This window comes from Apodemus sylvaticus, chromosome 4, assembly GCF_947179515.1.
Source record: "Apodemus sylvaticus chromosome 4, mApoSyl1.1, whole genome shotgun sequence".
NCBI classification, from domain to species: Eukaryota; Metazoa; Chordata; class Mammalia; order Rodentia; family Muridae; genus Apodemus; species Apodemus sylvaticus.
The window spans coordinates 126,980,707-127,006,402 of NC_067475.1; the positions used below are offsets into that span (position 1 = coordinate 126,980,707).

General features: G+C 35.6%; 1 protein-coding gene across 5 annotated transcripts in view; it reads left to right on the top strand.

Moving 5' to 3' along the window:
- Sclt1 (sodium channel and clathrin linker 1) overlaps nt 1-25,696 on the top strand; it is a 132,569-nt gene that overhangs the window by 18,300 nt on the left and 88,573 nt on the right. For all 5 annotated transcript variants that reach the window (XM_052180563.1, XM_052180564.1, XM_052180567.1 and 2 more), the window contains 4 exons: nt 1,684-1,819; nt 6,038-6,160; nt 7,755-7,820; nt 12,688-12,758. In XM_052180563.1, coding sequence (XP_052036523.1) covers nt 1,684-1,819; nt 6,038-6,160; nt 7,755-7,820; nt 12,688-12,758 — 396 coding nt within the window. The remainder of the gene's footprint in view (nt 1-1,683; nt 1,820-6,037; nt 6,161-7,754; nt 7,821-12,687; nt 12,759-25,696) is intronic.

Genomic DNA, 25,696 nt, shown 5'->3' on the forward strand with positions numbered 1-25,696 from the left:
ACTAACAGAAATCTAGAATGTATCTTCTGAGCTAATAATGAGTGAAGCAGTAAAACAGTCATTTATAGTTATTCTTCATTCCTAACTTGATAGGATTTAGAATCACCTGAAGACACGGGTACTAAGGGCTTGGAAAGGAGGGCTTTTCCAGAGAGGCTTAGCTGAGGAGGGAAAACACTGACTGTGAGCAGCACCATCCCATGAGATCTGGACTGAATAAAGAGGAAAAGGTAGAAAGCCAGATGAGTGCTCGCCTTCCCATTTCTCTGCTTCCTCTGATCCCCTCACACATCACCTGCCTGTATGTGCACTGACAGGAGCCACCTGCTGCATGAGTTTCCAGTGTGGTTTGTTCTGAGCCGAAAGAAACCATTCCTCCCTTAAGTCCCTTAGCAGGTATTTGGTTACAGTCACAATAAAAGTAAATATTCACAAATATTTGCGTGCCTAGTAAGTGTTGGGCATTTCCAATTACTTCTTTCTCACCCAGCAAAATTCCTTCCTCTTCCCAGGTAGTTGCTCTTATTTTTATGCCTTGCATATTTCTTGAAAGTCTAAATTCCACATTAGAAAAAACCTGCAGTATTTATCATAACTAATCCCAGGGTCTGTCCATTTTGTTTCTTACAGTTAAATAAAATTCACTGTATATGTGTCATCTGCTGACATCCAGGTTGATTCCACAACTTTGATATTGTGAATATTGCTACAGTACACATTGATATGCAACTATATCTGCTGTATGCTAAGATTCCATCAAAGTATTTCCATAGGAGTGGTAGGGCTGGATCATGTGAGAATTTTATTTTTAGCTTCAATAGGGGATGCACTGAGGTACAGTCAGCATCCTTGCCAACATTTAAAAACAGAACCAAATAGAATTCTAAAATATAAAAAGGTGCAGTGGTAGAGATTAGAAACAGTGAATGAGAGAATTAGGAATGTCAACCAGATTGAAAAGACAGAATATAAAAGCCAATATAGAAAATAAGGAAAATAAATTCAAAGAACTAATGTACAATTGAGTCTTGGACAAAGTGAATTTGAACTGTATGAGCCCATTTGTAAAAAAATGGGCTTTTTTTTTTTGGATGTTTCTAATAGTTTGAAGTAATTATCTGGTAATTACATAGTATAGGACTATCAAAACAATTTAAGAAAAAAGAATATCATAAATTCATATATATATAAAATAAATGATATGTAAAAGTTTATCTTTGAATGGCTCTTATTATTTAGTATGATGAAACTTCTGAACTTTATCTACCTGAAATTTTTGAATCTCTGTAAGACAAACTGAACTCTGCCTGAATTATCGGCAGTTTGAAATGTTTAAAAATTGCCTGGCGTGGTAGCGCACACCTGTAATCCCAGCACTTGGGAGGCAGAGGCAGGCGGATTTCTGAGTTCAAGGCCAGCCTGGTCTACAGAGTGAGTTCCAGGACAGCCAGGGCTACATAGAGAAACCCTGTCTCGAAAAACCAAAAAAAGAAAAAAAGAAAAGAAATATTTGAAAATATTCATACTTTTATTCATATAATAATTAATGACTGTTCCTTCTATTTTATTAAAAATCTGCTAAAAATGATTTCATATAAGAAATATGTGACTCAAATTGATTTAATAAATCCCCCCAAAAATGCATTATTAAAATGAATATAACGTTAACTGCTTATTGCAAAGGTTGCACAGTAAATTAAAAGATGCTGTTGAAAAGCAGTTGGAAGCCCTTCCCTTTGGCACAGGGATAGGAAATGACATCTGTGCAGATGATGAGACTGTGAGGAACCTTCAAGAACAATTGCAACTAGCCAATCAGGTAAGTGGCATATTTTTTTACTTACTAAATTTAAAGTCTTCAGAAATGTATTAATCTTTTTAAATATTTAATATTTGATATTACAATTACATTATTTCTCCCTTCTTCCCTCTTCCACTCCAAACCCTCCAATATACCCTTCCTCCAATATACCCTTCCTCCAATATACCCTTCCTTGCCCTTTCAAATTCATGACTTTTGTTGTCATAAATTGGTGTTACATCAATATATATATATACATATACATATATATATATACATATTCCTAAACAGAGCTGTTCAGTCTATATAATGTCACTTGTATAGAATTTCAAGACTGACCTTTTGTTATTTAACAGAGTAACAAAATTTATAACCCTTGATTTTGATGTGACTTAATACTTGTAAATAAATGTCCTCACTATTTGTTATAAATATAGTTTCAGATATATTTTAATTGAATCATATTATATTTTGAACATTTTGTTCTTTAAGAATAATATTAAAAGAAAATTCTAAAGAAAAGAGTGATGAATGATTCAATTCCAATAATTTACATATTTTTCTGTTTTTATTCTGATACCATTTTTAATTTTCAAAGATTATGACATAATTATACTTCTGAAGTTATATTTTCTCTGGCTATTTTCTTTCCTTATAGTTTTTGAAATTGTTCTGACTCTGTCCCATGTGTTTCATTTTTTAATGTTATAATTTTTGTAAATTTGTACATAAGAAAACTTATTTCATTTTATAATTTTGCATCCCTGTGTCTCAGACCTTGTACACATCTGACTTTATTCTTCAACTTTGTAGCTCTATAGGTGGAGAATAATCATTGTGCCTCAGTTTCTTTGTTTATAAATTGTCCTAGAAATTATGAACTACAAATTTGAATTTATAATTATCTTAAAAAAATATATCTTTATTCCCTAGAAATCTGGTTTGAGACTACTTATGAATACTATTGTAGGTAAATTAGAAAGGCTGTGTTTATACTGATCAGGAACATGTTCTAACATTGAACTTTTTCAATAGATAAATAAAGGAGCTTAAAATACAGAGGAAAAATTATGTGGAAAATTTTTCTCAGTTCCATACTAGGAGGAATTCACAGTTGTTTACACAGACATAAGTGGAAAGTATACTTTCAAATGCTAGATAATGAGGTATCTTTGAGAAAGCTATGGCATAGCAAGCAATTATTACTCCTGAAATGTTAGAAAGTTCATTGAACAGTCATGCCCAGTGTTTATCCTGATTAATAAGTGCTAGTACACTACTTTCTTTATGTCTGAACATTTTGGAGATTGGATTTAAGGCCATGCACACACTAGCCTGGCACTCTCTGATTAAATACATAGCTATTTTTGAGTTAAATATATACAAAGAACTCAAGAAGCTAGACCCCAGGGAACCAAATAACCCTATTAAAAAATGGGGTACAGATCTAAACAAAGAATTTTCACCTGAAGAAATTCGGATGGCTGAGAGGCACCTTAATAAGTGCTCAACATCATTAGTCATTAGGGAAATGCAGATCAAAACAACCCTTAGATTTCACCTCACACCAGTCAGAATGGCTAAGGTCAAAAACTCAGGAGACAGCAGGTGTTGGCGAGGATGTGAAGAAAGAGGAACACTCCTCCACTGCTGGTGGGGCTGTAAGATGGTACAGCCACTTTGGAAATCAGTCTGGCGGTTCCTCAGAAAACTGGACATGACACTTCTGGAGGACCCTGCTATACCTCTCCTGGGCATATACCCAGAGGATTCCCCGGCATGCAATAAAGACACATGCTCCATTATGTTCATAGCAGCCTTATTTATAATAGCTAGAAGCTGGAAAGAACCCAGATGCCCCTCAAAGGAGGAATGGATACAGAAAATGTGGTATATTTACACAATGGAATACTACTCAGCAATTAGAAACAATGAATTCACAAAATTTTTAGGCAAATGGTTTGATCTGGAAAATATCATCCTAAGTGAGGTAGCCCAATCACAAAAGAATACACATGGAATGCAATCTCTGATAAGTGGATATTAATTAGCCCAGAAGCCCTGAATACCCAAGGCACAAATCACATAACAAATGACTCCCATGAAGAAGTATGGAGAGGGTCCTGATCCTGGAAAGGATTGATCTAGCATTGGGGGGGGGGGGGCGAATATAAGGACAGAGAAAAAGGAGGGAGGTGATTGGAGAATGGATGGAGAGAAGAAGGTTTATGGGACATATGGGGAGGGGAATCCAGGAAAGGGGAAATCATTTGGAATGTAAACAAAGAATATAGAAAATAAAAATATTACTTGTCCAGCCTTGAGATGAGCATTTGTGGCTGGTCTTACTGCATCTTGTTATGTATCTCTTGTTTGGTTTGTATCTCTGGGAAGCCTGCTCTCTTCTGAAGGGAAAGGAAGGGGAGTAGATCTGAGGGACAGGGGAGATGCTGGGGAAGGAATGGGAGAAGGGGGAGGGGAAACACTATGGTCAGGGTATGATATATGAGAGAAGAACAAATTAGAAAGAAAAATATGAACACTTAGAACTATATATATATATATATATATATATATATATATATATATATATATATATATATATATATATAAAGTATTGTGTCTGTACTGATTGTATGTAGACATTATCTTACAACCTAAACAATGGAATCTGCAAAGTGTTTGCAGAACACTGTGTTAGATGCGAGTAAGCTATAGATACTGAATGTTTGTGGGAACAGGCATGAATGTTATATGTAAATACTTAGTCCTTTTGTATAAAGGACTTGATCCTTTGCAGATTTTGGTATCCTGAAGGAAGTGGTTGAGTCTCCCCTTACCAAGAGATGACTGTTATAAACATAGTAATCTATTAACACTTCAAATACCTTCCTTCCATAAATATTTAGACACTGTCATATACTATTACTAATACAGTGCAGAACTTGTTCTTTCTTTCATTGAACTTTTAGGAAAGGCTAACAAGTGGTGATGAACTGGGTGGGGCTGGTCAGGGGTCTGTTTCACTTCCAAACTGTATAACCTTGGGAGCTCTCTTTACATCTCATCTTCCTCGTTTATTCCTATGATTTATAACTTATTAGATTTTTATGGTAATTAAGTTTGAGCCTATAACATATTTAGTATAGTGCTGAACATATATTTAAGTTAATAAGTTACCCTTATTTTTATTCCTGTCTTCATTCGTACTCATCAAGATAAATAATTCAAAGTATATTTAAAAGTTACTTGCAGATAAAATATTGCTTTAGGACAGAACAGCAAGAGTAAAATATTAAGTCCTTAGTACATTTAGTTTTGAATATTTTATTCTGTTACATTAAAATGATTTGTAAAACTTCTGGAAAGAATAAGTTTGTCAGTAAGAGCCTTAAAATGTTTGTGTTCTTTGAATAGTTAGACGGTGACATCTCATAGATTCTAATAAAAATATTACTACAAAATGCAAAGTAAAATAGTGTTTAAAATAATACATTATGTGATTATAATTTTACTAAAAGAAAACTTAAAAATTGTATCCCAGAAGCAACTTACAAAAATTAATAAACATGAACAGTCAACATTTATAAAGATGATTATATCCAAGTTACTAATGTATATTAAAATAGCTAATACTAAAATTCTAAATAGTTCTTTTTTGCTTCTTGTTTTCATATTTTCTTAGTTTTCTACAATAAGCACTTAACTCTTCATAATCAGAAAATCATATTGTACTTTCTCAGAAGGTCTTTTCTCCTTTGGTAATGTCAAAGCTTAATTTACAATGTTTTATAAAACAAATAGAGTAGTGTTTAATATGTATTGCTGATAACATTAATTTTAGCTATTAACTCTACATAAAAGGAAATTCTCAAAATGAGAAAATTACTACTAAAATTTTAAAATCATGAATATTATTACATTACAGTCATATCCTGTCATTCATGGACTATATATACATATATATGATGTTATTCCCAAAGAGTGCCTCATCTAGTGATGATTGTGGTCACAATAGTTTGTGTTTGGTAAATCTTTTGTGGTCACATAATAGTTAACTTTGCTAATAGTGCATTCCCTGAATGTGTTCTTTCATTAAACTATATATGACTCCCATCTTTATATACATTCTAGATTTACTTTGTAACTTTACAAGTACTCATTTGTAAAAGAATATGATTATTTATACTTGCTTGCTGATACTTTAACAAACTATCAGTTTTCTGTTGTTTATAGGAGAAAACTTGGGCTCTGGAACTCTGGCAGACTGCTTCTCAGGAGTTGGAAAGTGTACAGAAACTCTACCAAGAACATATGACTGAAGCCCAGATTCATGTATTTGAAAACCGGAAGCAAAAAGTAAGCCTGGGTTTCATGGTTTTCTTATATATTTGATATATTTGTTAAAAATTGTATCATGGAAAAAAAGTGTTTTGGAAAGAAATTCCTAATTATCTCATGTGTTTTAATGTTAACAATAAATGTATCTTAGAATCTTTTAAACAGATAAGTAAACAGATAAGCCTCAGTGCATGTTGTGTTTTGAATGCTATTAGAATTAAAAGGTGTGTTAGTTTGGGAAAGAAATATAAATTTTTTTATAAACTGACCTCTGATGTTTTAATTGCTTAATTTCCTACCTGTTTTGAAACAAAACAAAAAATTTTTCATTGAGCTTAGTGAGTGGAGAAACTTGCTCAAATAAAATGATAACACAGTCAATTAGCAAAGTTCACACTATTGAATATGACCTATTACTAAAATAGATGTCCACAATGTCGACAATAAATTATAATTTTACCATAGGAAGTAGTCTTATTAGCTATTGAAAACTTCTTTCTGTCTACAGCAAAAGCATTTTTACATTGGGCATCTAGTTTTTGATTTATACTTCTATTAGCAAATGTCTCCTAAAGACCTCCTGTGCCATAGGGAGGGTGTTTTTCTGTTAGTTCCTTTACTGCTAAGTACATTTGAGTACTATGGACTTAAGAATTATCTGTTAAACTCGCATCTGTTAATTCTTCAGGTTCAAGTTTGTGAATACTTTTAATATCTTCATAGTGCATTTCTGACTGTGTAATCCTAGTGATACTTACATGATATTCTACTTTATAATATTGTTTTATTTGTGCTGTGATTTGAAATAACATATAATTTGATCTATAAAACTTTTAACTTCTGGGGTCTAATAGAAAACACTTTTAATAAAAGTAAATTCTTTAAGACTGTTTCCTATTTCAGGTCAACACTAAGGCCTTAAATTATTTTGTCATTTTCACATAAGATCATTCTTCTATATAGTAGAAATTTATCATATTATTTTATGTATAAATAACTTTACAAATATTACTTCGTCTCTATTTCTCTGGTTGCCTATTAGTAATTTGTTTTCTGAAATGTTGACAACCTGCTCCAACTTTATGTTATTTATACAAGTAGTCTTTAATAGAACTAACTGTATGGCCTGATGAAATTATTTTAAACTTGTAGAACATGAGAGTTTTTTTTGTTTTGTTTTGTTTTGTTTTGTTTTGTTTACAATAGTTGCACAATTACCACAGTGGCTCCCTTGCACAGTTGATCTTACTCATTTTGGATCTTCTTGAATATGTAGTTTCTGGTGCTGTGCATGTACTCTCTAGCTATTGAAATTTCTAGGCACTTAAATGTTTGTAACTGCATCTTTTATGCTTAAAATATTATTTATTGGTGAATAAGTTCGTTCAAATAATGATGTTGCATAGGGTAAATTATTAGTAGCACTATTGCTTCTTTGTTTCAGTTTTAATCATTTATATTGTTTTCTTATTTATTTGACTACTAATTCATACAATAGAAGATATAATGCCAATATGATTCAAATTTAGATGTACAATATGAGACTTGATTTTAGTTTTATTTAAAGTATTTACAAGCAAAATACTGTGGACTTGCTCTCTTTTGCTATTAGGATCAGCTGAACAATTTTCAACAACTAACCAAGAAACTTCATGTCGCTAATGAGAACATAGAAATGGTAAGTGGAAATAAACACTTTATGTACCTACTTTATATAAATGAGAAACTAACTATAGTTATTCATTCTTATTCACATCAAAGCAACAAAGCATGTTGTATGAATTAAGACATATAAACAGTATCTTTTCTGATTTCCTTACATATTCAGTAACTGAACATATGTCTTTAAACTGAGCAGTACCTTTTAAAGATCTAACCAACGTGTATTTGAATTATATCCTAATCTGAAAACTCTCATAGGATATTTGATGAGGTCTCTTAAGAGTAAAGTGATCTAGATCTTCAACTCCTCAAAAGTAATGCACGGAACTAATCTTTAGTGTTCCCTATCACACAGCCAGAAATGTGATAAGAATAACATAGCTCTGAGTTGAATGAATGAATTAATTAATTTGTTTTAAAGAACTAAACTAAGAACCATCTGTAAATCTCAATATATGTGATTAATATGTGTAATGTGTATATATATGTGTAAATTTTCCTACACTTTTCTAAAACATAATTCAGCCTCCCAATTCTACTTACTGTCTTTTAATTATCTTATATCCCTTTTGCTTTCCTTATCTCCTTGGAATTTTATTTTTACTCATTGTTGAGTAATAGAATTATATAGAATTAAAATAGAATTAAATAGAATTATAGCACTCTGGGTGATCCCTCCCTTTGCTTTTCATTCTTCCCTAGTTACTCTGCTAATTCTTGCTAATACCTAAGTAATGTCTGTGCTTAAGAGTAGAGTTATGCCATCAAAAGTAAGTTATCCCATTTTATTGCACTGTCTTATTAATTAAATGGTGACTACTTATGTTAACATACAGAATCTCCTTTTTTGTTTGTATTATTACAGTCCCATACTGTAGCCTAGGCTAGCCTGGATTTACCCAAGTTAGTTTCAAACTCCTGATAGTCCTTTTGCCTTAATTTTCCTAGTACTGGGATTGTAGACATGAGCTACCAAACCTGGTTAAATTGGGATTTCTAATCACAAATTAGTTTCTTTTTTTTTTTCACAATATACTTCTGAGGAATCTTAATGCTCCAAGACAAAAGGATTGCGAGGTTCTATAATTAAAGGCTTTAAATAAGATATTTCTACATGGAAGCTAGTACTTTAACCTAGTTTCATAATTATTGTTTCTCTGTTGGTGTCTCCCAGACAATAGGAATTATATAATCCTTTGGTTTTTCTGCTATAGATAGCTTAATTGTATCAATGACCCCTAAAGATTTTTAAGGAAAGTCATAGAAAAAGCATGTCTTCGTCTTGTCTTGGAATTCTCACCATTCCTAGACAGTTTAGCTACTGTGCACAGAATGGTGCTGTGATGCTCCTTGTATTAATAGACGTCATTGACCCTATCTGTTTCTTACTCATTACTGCTTGGATTAATACATGCCATTGACCCTGTCCATCTCTTACTCATTACGGGGTAATGAGTAAAAGCTTAGCTCTTGGCTTTTTCCTGCAGAAAAATAAATCTTTGCATCCAACACCCTGTCTCCTTAGGGTTATCTAGAAACATGTCAGTCTTGTTGATCTTTGTGTACTGTCCAGCAAGGGAGATAGGGTATGCATAATAGACTGATGCATCCTGCAGTTCCTTGTCCCTCATTTATCACAGAACAAGTACACAAAGCTATTTCTGCCACTATCTCTAAGAGAAAGAAAGTAATACAGGATACCTCCAAACCCTGTGACTAGCTAATAGGTAGAGGTCCTCTCATATATCATCAGTCTTTGAAGACCAGGTGGATTCCAATTTTCTCATGCCTAGAAACCAAAACAGTTACCCAAAATAGTGAAAAAACAAAGATGTTTCAAAAGAACCACATGAACTATCCCTAAATAAATGAGATGGGTGGCGGGGAAATAGATGAATAAATGGATAGATGGATGGATGGACAGATGAATGGATGGGCAGGCAGATAGATAATAGAGAATGTGACAAAATATAAAAGTATCTTAATAAGATGCTCACTGAGGTCAATGAAAGCAATTCATAAAACATGGACTTATATAAAAATAATGGAAACCACAAAAAAAAAAAACCCTACAAAATCAACTAACCTGGGCCTGTAGGGGTTCACAGACACTGAACAGTCCACTAAGGAGCATACATGAACTGACCCTGATCCTTCACATCTATGTAACAGTTGTATAACTTGATCTTCAGGTAGGTCTCCTCTAATAGCTGACTATTGCCTGCTGTTGGGACCCTTTCTCCCTACAGGGCTACCTCCTCTTGCCTCAACAGGAGAAGATGAGCCTAGTCTTAGTGTAATTTGATATGCCGGGGCTGGTTGATATCCATGGGAGGACCCCCATAAACCTGTAATCTTAACCAAGGCTCTATGACATTCCCCAGGTATGGGGTATGGGGCTGAGATCCCCCAGGTTGAGAAGGGGAAGCCTCACTGACGAAGGAAGTCTACCATTTCCCTCCAGGGCTACCTCCTCTCACCTCAATAGAAGGTGAGCCTAGTCTTTCTCAAGAGAAAGGGAGGAGGAGTGGCTGAGATGAGGAGGAGAGGTGGAGGGGAAAGTACAGTCAGGATGTAAATTGATAAATTAATTAAAAAAATAGTGGAACTAAAGGATACAATCCACTAGCCTGACAAATTGACTGGAGGAGTCTAGATTAAATGAAAAAGTGCAAGAGTTCAAGTAAGAGAAATTAAACTCTTAGTAAAACAAAAAGACAGAGTTGGTAATTGAAGTTGTTTTAAACTAATTCCTAATAGCAGTTTGAGATAATTTTCAAAAATCATTACCACATTTTTTAATAACTAACAAAATGGAAGAATTTTATGGGCAAAAGAAGGAGCTGAGATTAAAACACCAGAGATACATAAAAACAAGTTCATTGGCACAGAAAATTTCCCAAATCTACAAAAAGATATGGCAACCCAAGAACAGGAACCATTAAGAACTCCAAATAGGGCCAGCAAAGAAAGTCTCCATGTCACATTAGAGTTCAATGCCACGAGCACAGAACGGGAAAAAAAAAAAAAAAGGGTGAAAGCAGTGAGTGAAATCTCGAGCTGCTTCTAAAGACAAACTCGTTAGAATTACATTAGACCACTCCTCTCAGGAGAGACTCTAGGAGCCAAGAAAGCACAGTATGATATATTTCAATCTTAGAGTAAATAACTGCCAGCTAAGATTATCAGATCCAGCAAAGTTATTTAAAATCAACGGAGAGATGAAGTTCTTCCAAGATGAACACAACTGAAAGAAACACATGCCAATTAAGCCAGCACTATTTTTATATATTTAAAAGATTCCAAGCAGAATGAAGGAAAAGAGAACCATGAGACCTAAGAATAATTCTCACGAGGAAAGATTAACAAATAAGAATTAGGAATGACTCTGGCATGCTCAACTCAAAAAAATCTAACAGACCTCTAGGATTAACAACAGTAAAAACCCATATGTACAGAGCAGACTTCAAACCAAAACTAATCTTAAGGTTCAAAACTAATCAAAACTAATCCTATACACTGACAAAGGGAACAATCTATAAAGAAAATGTGACTATCATTTATATGTATGTAACAAACATTTGTGTACCATTTCCTAAACAAGTATCACTAGATATAAAAGGATATAATAATAGTGGATAATGTCACTACCCCTCTCAATATCAGTGAAAAATTATCCAGATGAAAAAATTCACACACACTTCAGCATGAAATTATATAGGAGGCCGTTGCCCTGCTGCTAAGGTCTGATGTTACCAGAAAGCCCTAAGCTCAATACAAAATGGTAGACTCCCTTCATCAGTGAGGCCTCCCCTTCTCAACCTGAAGGATCCCAGCCCCCACACCCCATACCTGGGAATGTCATATAGCCTTGGTTATGATTACAGGTTCAGCTTCTTTCTCTGGACAAGAAACTGTGCAGTTAGCACTTGAGATTCCTGGAATGCTTCCCTATGCTAATGAGGTATCTCAATGCCTTAGCATTCAGCCAATGACCTTTGCTCATCCTGGATATTCCAACCCCCTTCCCCAAAAATTGTATAACCCTTGATTCATCAGGATAAGGTTGAACTGTCTTCCTGAAGCTGGTCTTGGCATATCATTATTACTGTTTGTACTCACTGGATGTCTGAAACCCTGTTTGTCACTCTGCTCCCTTTGTCCACATGGGCCAGCAGGAGCAAGGACTCCAAGAAGGGAGACCCATACAGGGCCAAATACACTTAACAGACACCCCCTAGCCAGATGAATAGCTACAAGTGATTGAAAGCTACTTAGAGAAGAATTTGTGTTCACCAGACATGAATACCATAAATGGTTATGCAATCACAAGTGTTCATCCCTAAAAGAACATACATATAAGCAACAGTAAATATACAAATACACTCAGTAGATTGCATTCCATGAAGCATATATATATGACAATAATAAAAAAATTCAATTTTTAAAAAATAAAACAGATGAATTAGCAATCAATGTTTCTGGAACTTAATCTCAGTGATAGGCACAGGTTTTGTCCCACCCATGAACATAGGCATTCTCAGTATTTATGTCTCCATCCCATTAATATTGTTCTACAAGATACAACATTGGTTCCATAACTTGTAGCACTTTTCAGATTCGTACACATGTAGAGGGGTAAAAGATCAGCCAGAGAATGTGCTTGGATAGCAGTGCAGGGTCGGATAGATTTGAAGCAGAATCCATGGGAGTGAAGTCATGACACTTCCTTCATTACATTAGCCCTCAAAAAATGTCGTCATTATCAAGGTTCTTATCTTGTTTTTTTATTTTGTTTTTCCTTTTTGCTTATATGCTTTATGTTGTTTAAAACACAGTTCCTACGTGTTCTAATAAATATTTTTGATTTGTTCTTATGACAGACTAACCACCAATTCCTGAAGACAGTAACAGAACAAAACATGGAGATTGAGAAACTTCGAAAACATCTTAGGTATTTTCAGACATGAGTTTGGTTTTGTTTGTTTTGTTTTTTAATTAATTACATTTATTCAGGGAAATTTGATATAATGACATAGATTTTCCTATTATTTTTTCTTTCTCCCTTTTTATTACACCTTTGCCAGAAACACTCTGCATATATGGATATATATCAGCCATGAGCTCATTGAGTGAGGAGGTAACTATAGCGTGTATGTGAAGGGATATAGCATAGTAAATCAGGTCTGTAGCAGGAAACTCACTCCCCTGGCTAAGTGTTCTACTGCTTAACTCTCATTGGACTTTTGCCTAAGAGAAGGAGGATCCAAAAATCTTAGCAGGTAGTTACCAAGACATAGCAGTGGGGGTTGGGGAACTGAGATCGGGGAGAGAGAAGCACCTAGGATGGATAGCCACTGAGTCCCTGTCCTGCTCTACTTTCTGCTTCTGTGGGAGGACTTCTGACTAAAAGCAACATGGACAAGAACGAGTGTATTTTAAATGCTTACCCTCCCATGGTGCTTTCCATCACTGACAGGTCAGGGCAGGAACTTGAGGCAGGAATTACTGTGGAGACCATGGAGAAATGCTGCTTACTGGCTTGCTGTCTCTGGCTTGCTCAGGTACCTTTCCTTTACAACCAGGATCACCTGCCCGGAAGAGTCACTGCCTACAGTGAACTGAGCCCTCCCACATCAGTGATTAAACAACAAGTTCCCCACAAACTTGACTAAGGCCAGTCGGATGGAAGCAACTCCTAGATACTCTTCCCAGATAGCTCTTAACTTGTATCTAAGTTAATTTAAAAAAAAAAAAAATCTAGCAAGCACATTTGTAATCCATGGAACATTATATTTCCTATTAAGAGGAATAAAAGAATAATAGCTACCTAAAACTTTGAGTTCGGATTGGGGAGGGAGGAGTGGCTTTGCTAGGGCTCACACCCAGGGCCTTGAACATGCCTGGCAGGGCCTCTGTTCACACACTCAGCCCTAAAATATATATATATAACTAAAAAGAAAAATAAACAGATTTTAAGATGAGGAATTTTGTAGCATCTAGATTTTTCTAATTTGTTGTAATATAAATTCAAAATATTCACTGGTAATTATCTGGAACTCATTGAAAATTGCTATAATATCCTCCTTCATCCCTAATTTTATTGATTTCAGTCTTTTCACTAGTTTTGCTAAACATCTATTTGTCGGGGATATTTATTCTTTCCATAGAACCCACTCTTTCATTAATCTTTTCTACTCTTTTAGTTTTCCATTTCATGAATGTAAATAAACTCTGATCTTTATTATTTCTTTCCTTGTACTGATTTGGAGGTAAACTTTTCTAAGATCTTGAATTTTATTATAAGATTATTTATTTGAAATATCTAATTTTTTATTGTAGGCAATTGTAACTACAAAGTTTCCTGTTATAGCAACTTTTTTCTGTTTCCTTCAGGTTCCAGAATGTTATGATCTCATTCTCATTTGAATCTAAGAATTGTTTTATTTCCCTCCTGATTGTTTAGTGACTCACTCAATTCTTTACAAATCTGTACATTGCAGCTTTTGGGTGAAATAGTTTGTAGGTGTCTGTTATATCCATTTGATCTATAGTATAGTTTAATTCTGAAGTTTGTTGATGTATTTTATCTGGATGGCTTTGATGATGAGCATGATTGCTGAGAGTCAATGTTATTGAAGACACCCATTGTTGATTTGAAGGTTTTTTTGTCCTTTAGAAGAGTTTATGATAATAGTTGTTTTAGTACTGAGAGTTTATAATTTTGCTGTACTTAAATCCTTCATCAATATGAATTGGCTTTCCCTTGTCATTTTCTTGTTTTGCTTTCTTTTAACAAAGGCTTTTAAACAAGTACAACAAAATGAATCAATGAACAATTAGGAACAATTTCAAAAAGTTTAAATGATAGGGACTGGGAGATGACTCAGTGGATAAGATCTGCAAGCATTGGACCTAAAGTCAGATCCCTAGCAGAGATATAAAAGGCTAAGCATAGCTGTGAATGAGGGTAGCCCCAGCTCTGGGGAGGGCAGAGGAGGGGAATTGTCAGGGCCTGAGGCCTTTACTCTCGCTGAGAGCAATAGAGAAAAGACATGGTGTTCATCTCTGGCCTCTAAACGTGTACATTAAGTTAGGGTTAGGAGAAAGGGTTAGAGACAAATACACCTGTGTACACTCATGTGCTGACACACATCTTACATAAACAAGTAAGTAAAATTAAAGAAATAGACATTTGCAATGACAGAATGAGAAATCTCAGCAAAGAAATACAAAAATCTAAAAACAAAACAGAAAGTTGAAAACTACTATGCCAGAGAAACTTCAATTCTTTAGTGAGAATATTTTTCCACTTCTTTATATATTAGATTAGTATAATTTGGAATAAATTGTTCAAAAGGAGCGAGACAAAGAGAAAGAGAGATAAAGTGTGTGTGATAAAAAGAGACTAAAAGAGGTATAGTAATCTAGTTCTTCCTTGATAAAATAAAAAAATTTATTTTACTATTTACTGTTTATTTTATTATTTATTATTTTATTATTTACTATTTACTGTTCATTTATATCTCAAATGTCTTAGGGTTTTACTGCTATGAACAGACACTGTGACCAAGGAAGCTCTTATAAGGGAAACATTTAATTGGGGCTGACTTACAGGTTCAGAGGTTCAGTCCATTATCATGAAGGCAGGAGCATGGCAGCATCCAGGCAGGCATGGTGCAGGAGGAGCTGAGGGTTCTACATCTTCATCTGAAGGCTGCTAGCAGAATATTGACATCCAGGCAGCTAGGGAGGCACTTACACCCCTTCTAACAGTGACACACCTACTCCTCCAACAAGGACACACTACTCCTAAAGGGCCACACCTTCTAATAGTGCCACTCCCTGGACTGAGCATATACAAACCATCACACCAAGATAATAGGTTAACAAACTTATTGTTGTTTATAAGGGTGAGTTTAATCGAATAAAACAAAGTAAAATGTATTCATGAAAATGTAGTATATCAGAAATAACATTATAAGTCAGTGGGGAACCATCATATTGGGAATAGTTTCTAGCTGTAAGAAAGTTTTATAGGAGTTTTCCTTTCCAAATTTATTTTTAAATAGGTTTATGGGTTTTTTTTTTAATTTTTTTTATTCGATATAATTTATTTACATTTCAAATGATTTCCCCTTTTCTAGCCCCCCCACTCCCCGAAAGTCCCATAAGTCCCCTTCTCTTCCCCTGTCCTCCCACCCACCGCTTCCCACTTCCCCGTTCTGGTTTTGCCGAATACTGTTTCACTGAGTCTTTCCAGAACAAGGGGCCACTCCTCCTTTCTTCTTGTACCTCATTTGATGTGTGGATTATGTTTTGGGTATTCCAGTTTTCTAGGTTAATAACCACTTATTAGTGAGTGCATACCATGATTCACCTTTTGAGTCTGGGTTACCTCACTTAGTATGATGTTCTCCAGCTCCATCCATTTGCCTAAGAATTTCATGAATTCATTGTTTCTAATGGCTGAATAGTGCTCCATTGTGTAGATATACCACATTTTTTGCATCCACTCTTCTGTTGAGGGATACCTGGGTTCTTTCCAGCTTCTGGCAATTATAAATAGGGCTGCTATGAACATAGTAGAGCATGAATCCTTATTACATGGTGGGGAATCCTCTGGGTATATGCCCAGGAGTGGTATAGCAGGATCTTCTGGAAGTGAGGTGCCCAGTTTTCAGAGGAACCGCCAGACTGATTTCCAGAGTGGTTGTACCAATTTGCAACCCCACCAGCAGTGGAGGAGTGTTCCTCTTTCTCCACACCCTCTCCAACACCTGCTGTCTCCTGAATTTTTAATCTTAGCCATTCTGACTGGTGTAAGATGAAATCTCAGGTGGATCCCCAGGTGGATTCCCAGTTGACCCTTCCTTCAGTCTCTGTTCCATTTTTTTTTTTTTTTTTTTTTTTTTTTGTCCCTGTTCTTCCTTTGGACAGGAACATTTCTGGGTTAAAAACTTTGAGATGGGTGGGTGGCCAGATCCATCACCTGGTAGCTATTTCTATCAACTAGATGTGGTCTCTACAGATTCTATCTCCACCTTCTCTGTGCATTTCAGCTAAAGTTCTCCCCATTACGTCCTGGAAGCCTCACATTTCCCTGGTGTTTGGTACCCTCCAGTGGTTATCCCCAGTTCCTCATCCCTCCACTACATATGTTAGTTCTATTTCCTGACCCTCTGTACCTCTTTCACATCTCCAGTTTCTAATACTACCCCACTTACTTCCTCCCCATCCTCTCTCCTTCCGAGGTCCCCCTCTCCCTCTCCCTTTCACAATCCTCCTGTTCTACCCTCAATGCAAGACTGAAAGCATCCACATCCTGGGAGATTTTCCTTCTAAGCTCCATGTGGACTGTGAATTGTATTATGGGCATTGTGAGCTTTTGGACTAATATCTACTTGTCAGTCAGTGCATACCATGTGTGTTTTTTTTGTGATTGGGTTACCTCACTCAGGATCATATTTTTTAGTTCCATCCATTTGCCTGAGAATTTCATGAAGTTATTGTTTTTAATCACTGAGTACTACTTCATTGTGTAAATGTGCCACATTTTCTGTATCCATTCTTCTGTTGAGGGACATCTGGGTTGTTTCCAGCTTCTGGATATTATAAATTAGGCTGCTATGAACATAGTGTAGCATGTGTCCTTGTTATATTTTTTGGGTTTATGGCCAGGAGTGCTATAGCTGGGTCTTCAGGCAGAATTATTTCCAATTTTCTCACGAACTGCCAGACTGATATCCAAAGTGTAAGTCACTTTTTACCAGCTTGCAATCCCACCAGCAATGAAGGGCTCTTCCTCTTTATCCACATCCTTGCCAACATCTGCTCTCACCTGAGTTTTTTATCTTAGCCATTCTGATTGATGTGAGATGGAATCTCAGGGTCATTTCCATGTTGAAATGACCCTGATGTTGAACATTTCCTTCAGTGCTTCTCAGCTATTCAAGATTCTGCAGTTGAGAATTCTCTAAGTAGATCTATACTCCACTTTTTAATAGGGTTATTTGGTTTTCTAGAGTATAATTTCTTAAATTCTTTATATATTTTGGATATTAGCCCTCTATTATCTGTAGGGTTAGTAAAGATCTTTTCCCAATCTGTGGGTTGCGGATTTGTCCTGTGGATAGTGTCCTTTACCTTACAGAAACTTTGCAATTTTATGAGGTCCCATTTGTCTGTTGTTGATCTTAAAGGGAGTTTTTTCCTGGGCCCAACTATTTGAAGCTCTTCCTCACTTTATCTTCTGTTAGATTCATCATATCTGGTTTTATGTAGAGGTCCTTGATCCACTTGGACTTGAGCTTTATACAGGGGAGATAAGAATGGATCAATTTGCATTCTTCTACTTGCAGACTGCCAGTTGAATCAGCATCATTTATTGAAAATGCTGTATTTTTTTCCACTGAATGGTTTTAGCTTCTTTGCCAAAGATCAAGCAACCATAGGTATGTGGGTTCATTTCTGGGTCTTCAATTCTTTTGAATTGATCTACTTGCTGTCTGTATACCAATACCATGCAGTTTTTATCACTACTGCTATATAGTACAGCTTGAGATCAGGGATGGAGATTCCCTAAGCTCTTTAATTGTTGAGAATAGTTTTCAAAATCCTGGAGTTTTTGTTATTTCAAATGAATTTGCAAATTGCTGTTTCTAAATCTTTGAAGAATTGGGTTGGAATTTTGATGGGAATTATATGGAATCTGTAGATTGCTTTTGGTAAAATGGCCATTTTTACTGTATTAATCCTACCACAGTCCATGAGCAAGAGAGATCTTTCCATCTTCTGAGGTCTTCTATGATTTATTTCTTTATGGATTTGAAGTCCTTATCATACAGATTTTTCACTTGCTTGGATAGTGTCATACCAAGATATTTCATATTATTTGTGACTATTGTGAAGTATATCATTTCCCTAATTTCTTTCTCAGTCCTTTTATCCTTTGAGTAGAGGAAGGCTTCTGATTTGTATGAGTTAATTTTATATCCAGCCACTTTGCTGAAGTTGTTTATGGGCTGAAGGAGCTCTCTGGTAGAATTTTTGGGGTTGCATATGTATAATATCATCTGCAAATAATGAAATCTTGACTTCCTCCCTCCCAATTTATATCCCTATGATCTCCTTTTGTTGTCTAATTGCTCTGGCTAGAACTTTGAGTACTGTATTGAATAGGTAGGGAGAAAGTGGGCAGCCTTGTTTTGTCCCTGATTTTAGTGGGGTTGCTTTGAGTTTCTCTCTATTTAGTTTGATGTTAGCTACTGCTTTTATTATATTTAGGTATAAACGTTGAATTCCTGATCTCTCCAATACTTTTAACATGAAGGGGTGTTGTATTTTGTCAAAAGACTTTTCAGCATCTAAAGAGATGATCATGTGGTTTTTTCCCTTTGGATTATGTTGATGAATTTGTAGATATTGAATCATCCCTGCATCCCAGGAATGAAGCCTACTTGATCATGGTAGATGATCGTTTTGATATGTTCTTAGATTTGGTTTATGAGAATTGTATTGAGTATTTTTACATCGATATTCATCAGGGAAATTGGTCTGTAGTTCTCTTTCTTTGTTGGGTCTTTTTGTAGTTTAGGTATCAATGTAACTGTGGCTGCATAGAATTGGTTAGTGTTCCTTCTGTTTTTATTTTAAGGAATAATTTGAGAAGTATTGGTTTTAGATCTTCTTTAAAGGTCTGATATAATTCTGCACTAAAACCTTCTGCCCCTGAGCTTTTTTTTGGTTGGGAAACTTCTAATGACTGCTTTTATTTCCTTGGCTGATATGGGGCTGTTTAGATGGTTTACCTGATCCTGATTTAACTTGGGCACCTGGTATGTGTCTAGAAAATCATCCATTTCATCCAGGTTTTCCATTTTTGTTGAATATAGACTTTTGTAGTAGGATCTGATTATTTTTTTAATTTCCTCAGTTTCTGTTGTTATATCTCCCTTTGCATTTCTGATTTTGTTAATTTGTTTACTCTCTCTATGTCCTCTGGTTAGTCTGGCTAAAGATTTATCTATCTTGTTGATTTTCTCAAAGAACCAGCTCCTAATTTTGTTGATTCTTTGTTTCTACTTGGTTGATTTGAGCCCTGAGTTTGATTATTTCCTGCTGTTTACTCCTCTTGGGGGTGTTTGCTTCTGTTTGTTCTAGAGCTTTCAGATGAGCTGTTAAGTTGCTAGTGTATGCTCTGTCCAATTTCTTTATGGAGGCATTCAGGGCTATGAGTTTTCCTCTTAGCACTGCTTTCTTTTTTTTTTAATATTTTTATTTTCTATATTCTTTGTTTACATTCCAAATTAGCACTGCTTTCATTGTGTCCTGTAAATTTGTATATGTTTTAACTTCATTTTCATTGAATTCCAAAAAGTCTTTTATTTCTTCCCTGACCAAGTTATCATTGAGCAGAGCAGTTGTTCAGCTACCACATGTGAACTTTCTTTTGTTTTTGTTGCTATTGAAGACCAGCCTTAGTCCATGGTGGTCTGATAGAATGCATGGGATTAATTCAATGTTGTGATGACATTTGTTTTGTATCCAAATATATGGTCTATTTTTGAGAAGTTACCATGAGGTGCTGAGAAAAAGGTATATTCTTTTGTTTTATGGTAAAATGTTCTGTAGATCTGTTAAATCCATATGGTTCATAACTTCTTTCAGTTTTACTGTGTCTCTGTTTAGTTTCTGTTTCCATGATCTGTTCATTGGAGAGAGTGAGATGTTGAAATCTCCCACTATTATTGTGTGAGGTTCAGTGTGTGCTTTGAGCTTCAGTAATGTTTCTTTCACAAATCTGGGTGCGCTTGCATTTGGAGCATAGATGTTCCAAATTGAGAGTCTTATTTTTCCTTTGATAAGTTTGCAGTGTCCTTCCTAATCTTTTTTGATAACTTTAGTTGAAAGTCAATTTTATTCAACATTAAAATGGCTATTCCAGCTTGTTTCTTGGAGCCATTTGCTTGGAAATTTTTTTCCCAGTCTTTTATTCTGAGATAATGTTTGTCTTTTTCACTGAGGTGTTATGTATCCAGTCTCTTAGCCTATTTCCTTTAATTGGGGAATCGAGTCCATTGATGTTGAGAGATATTAGGGACTAATGATTGTTGGTTCCTGTTATTTTTGTTAGAGATGGAATTATGTTTGTATGTTTCTTTTCTTTTGGGTTTGTTGTTAAGATTAATTTCTTGCTTTTTCTTGAGTATAATTTCCCTCCTTGTATTGTGCTCTTCCTTCCCTTATCCTCTGTACGGCTGAATTAGTGGAAAGATATTGTTTAAATTTGGTTTTATCTTGGAATACCTTGGTTTCTCCATCTATGTTAATTGCAAGTTTTGCTGGTGGGAAAATATTTCTTATTCAACATTTTAAAAGGTAAGCCAAATAGAAAAGATTGATAAATAAGAACCAAAGATGATTGGACAAAGCCTGGGAGAAAATATTTCAAAGGTTACAGCATCCTAAACAATGAAAGCTAAGCAGTATGACAGAGCAGTTACAGACTTGAATGGTTTGTGGGTTTGGTTTGGTTTGGCAATGTGACAGTAGTTACAGACTTGAATGGTTTGCGGGTTTGGTTTGGTTTGGTTTTGGCTTTTGTTTTTTCATAATTTGGCATATTTACATATACACAAATTGTTGGCTTAGAAGTGGAATCAAGTCTAAAAGCAAAATTTATTTTTTATGTCTTACACTCAGAGCCTGAAAGTATTGAATATAATATTTTTAGTTTGTAGCCATTTTTATTACAAGCTAGCACATGAGGTCAGGTGTAAATTTTCCCACATAGTGCATTGTCTTGGTGCTGGTAATGTTTCAGAATTCCTAGTGTTCCAGATTTTTCATATTTCTTGATTCAGGATTCTTAGCCTATAATAATATATACTCAAAAATTGATGCCAGAATTGTAAAATGGCAGCTTGGCATGATGACACCCACCTGCAATCCTAGCACTTGACAGGAGAATTTTGAGTTTGAAGCTAGACCATGTAAAACCCTATCTCAAAAAACTCTAGCTCACTCTCTCTCTCTCTCTCTCTCTCTCTCTCTCTCTCTCTCTCTCTCTCTCTCTCTCTCTCTTTCTCTACCTCTTTCTCACTCTCACACTCTGTGGGTGTATATATAATAAACATGCATGTACATTTGTATAGATTTAAAGGAGAATATAATTCCTAAAAGAGTATAGTATACATTAGCATTGCTCAACAATTTTTAAATAATAGTCTCTATTCACTATAGATATTTTGGCTATAGAGAGATATGTCCACATTTAGTATGTATAGTATAAATACTAAGTATTTCTTAGATATGTTTATTTCTTTCTAAGATAAAAACATTTCTAGCAGTTACATTCCCTGACTTAGTCATTGTTTCTGTGGACTGTAGCTATTTGTAGAATTTGGGAGCTGCAGGCAGCCTTCTTGTCACCAAGGTAACAGTATGTAAAATGTGGTGATTACTTGTATGGAAAACTAATTATCAACAGCAAACATTCATGTATTTCATATAAAGTGTTAATTAAATGCCAAAATGTAGATCTAAAAAATATTGTTTACATAATACAGATTCAGAATTTTAGTATAAAAATATGCAATAACAACATATATCATGGTTCAACTTGAACTTAGAAAACAAAGATTAGAGGGACCACTAAACAAAACTGAAAGCTTTGTCATGACAGTTGAAAACAATGAGTCATCTAACATAGGGTTTAACTCTGAATTCAAGGCCCATAAAAGACTGTAAATAAAAATAATCTCTGTAGCTTAGCAGTGTGACTTAGAGATAGATGCAGAGATAGGTCTTGGAAGAAAAAATGAGTAAGAATATTGGTTCATAATGACCTGCAGTCATGCACTGAGAAATAAATTGGATGTAGAAGATCTATGTTGAAGGGGAATTGAAGAACTTGGCATCTTTTTTTAAACTATTACCGAGTTTACTGGCAGGCAGCATCATGATAACCATCTGATTTATCTTTCCATTGATGTAAACTACATGGAACCAAAGGCTTGAACTGCCTCGCCCACCCAGGGTTTTCCAAAAGAGTCAAGGAAGAGCCAAGTTGGAACTCAGATCTTTTCATTGCTAATCTGACTGAGCTGCTAAGCCTGGCTCGCTGACAGCCATAAAGAAGCAGGAGTGAGAGTTAACTGGAAAAGAAGGGATGATGAGTGGGTATGTTGATTTTTGACATCTGTGTGGAAGAGTCATCCGGTTTTGGACATTTGGTGTAAAGACTGTGACATGAGATTAAGTGTGTTGAGAATGATAATGCTGGTTGTAGTTTCCTGAAACCTAAAGGGTCTTGAGTGTTGTGTTGTCCGTAAGCAATTTTGCCATAATATTTACCACCGCTATTCTATAGCTCAACATTAAGCAGATCAGAGTTGTATACATAAAACTATGCCTGCTTTTCCTGCCGCGGATTTGAAAGAACATAAGGATAAGCAGATGCTTCTTTGAGGGAAACGGTGTTGCTTTCAAGTTTGACAGATTCTGAATGATGGACATATTGACATTACCAAAATTCAGTTTTGAATTGACGCTCTGTATTACCATGCCAAGAAAAAGTAAATTAGAAATTCCTAAAACACATTTATACTCACACTGAAACAGTTTCGTTTGTTGCCTGATAATATGATTTCAAAAGCTAAAATCATGTGAATATATAATTAACACTTCCTTTGTTTTCATGTTTGACCATTGTGGAGATAACCTGCCATGCACCTGAGACTGTTGAGGCTGTTTCCTATCAGCGTCACTCCCTTCATGTGAACAGTGCCCCAGGGCCACTTAGCTGTTTTGCAGCACCACTGTTTCCTTCTCTTTGCCTTTTGATCAGTATTCTGTTTCGCAGAAAATTTGTACTCTTTCTTGCTACACTTGCTTTCTCTAGAAAGGTATTTTCCTTCATTACACCAGATTTTTACTCTTTTATCCTTGCAAATGCACTTTAGCATTTCACTCATTTAATTGAAATTTCATGTTGTTTCTCTGTGGGTGCATTTTCATTTCATTATATTTGCTTATAATACGTATTCAGCTCAGTGAGCTCAAATTGGTGCATCTTGGTATGTCTGAAAGAAAAGGAGCCAGACATGGTGGCACACACCTTTAATTCCAACACTGGGAAGACAGAGGCAGGCAGAACTCTCTGAGTCTGTGACCAGGGTAAACTGTATAGTGAGTTCCAACAGTGTGACTTTATCTTAAAAATATATATTGTCATTTGTATGTTTTAGGCATGATAGGTTTTCTCCGTGGTAGAGTACAAACCTTGAGTTTATTAATCTGCTCTAAAGATGGCCTGAAGCACTGGCATATGGGTTCATATTAACTTCTCTAACATAACAAAAAGAATTAAGAAAGTTGAATTTCGGAGTGACCTGGGGTCAGGTCATGGAAGACGATGTCACTCTGCACAGCCACTGACATGAAAGGATATGATTAAATTTTATTCTTGAAAAGCAAAGAATTAAAAAGCAAAAGTAGATAAGAATTAAAATAAGTTTTAAGTAATTTTTTTCAAAAAAAATTTAAATGGCTGTGGCTTTGACTTGGTGTTTAGAGATGTTATCCTAGCTTGTTCAATATCCTACATTTGGTTCCAAATAATATATATATATATTCTGATTAACCACTCATTAACATGCATTGATGCTATTTTTATATAAATACGGTGTAACTTGCTAATGAATATTGACTGAGAATTGGGATCTGGGTATGTAATTCAGTGGTAGGGTACTTATTTGACACTTGAAAACCTTGAGTTTATTAATCCTTTGTGCCCACACCTAAGGCTTATTGTAGATTTAACCAAATAACACAGTCTATGAAGCCAATAAAAGTCCTTGGTGGACTATGGGTGATACTACACAACCCCTTCACATTGTTTAACCACCTCATCCTTGTCTGCAGTAATTCCTGAGTGAGATAACATTCCGTTTTTCTTAACCCAGAGTTATATAGGATATCTCCATCCAAGTGGCTCAGAGGTACTTATAACACAGGGACTCTGAGCTGAACTTATTGTCCCATCTCCCAGACCTTTTATCTGTTTGTAAATAGTGTCATCCAATTCCTGAGTCAGAAAAGCAGGAAGGGGCTGTCATACTTTGTTCTGCTGCCCAGGCTGTCATACTTTGTTCTGCTGCCCAACTCTACATTTAAAATGGGTCACTTTCCTGTCACTCTATTGTTTGTCTGTTTGTTCCTGGTTTTTTATTATTATTAATTATTTTATTTATTTACATTCTAAATGTTACCCCCCTTTTTATTCTCCCCCCAGAGTTCCCCCTCCCCTTTGCCTCTGAAAGGATCCTCCCTGCACCCCCTCCCCCAGGCCCCAACCCATATCCTCCTTCCCTGGGATAGCAAGTCTCTACAGGATTAGGCACATCCTCTCCCACTAAGGCTAGACAAAGCAGTCCTCTGCTACATATGTGCTGGCCAAGGGTCAGCCCCTGTACACCCTTAGGTTGGTGCCTTAGTCTCTGGGAATTCCCAGGGGTCTAGGTTAGTTGACATTGTTGTTCTTCCTATGGGGTTGTAATCCTCTTCAGTTTCTTCAGTCCTTCCCCTAATTCAACCATAGGGGTCCCTGACCTCAGTCCAGTGGTTGGCTGTATCTGCATTTGTCTCAGTCAGCTACTGGTAGAATCTCTCAGAGGACAGTCATGCCTGCCCATGGGATGGATCCCAAGTTGGGCTGTCACTGGACAACCTTTCCTTCAGTCTCTGCTCCATATTTTACATGCATTTCTTTTAGACAGGAACAATTTTAGGTCAAAAGTTTTGAAGGTGGTTTGGTGACCCCATCCCTCCACTGGGAGCCCTGTCTATTTACTTGAGATGGTCTCTTCAGGTTCCATTTCCCCACTATTG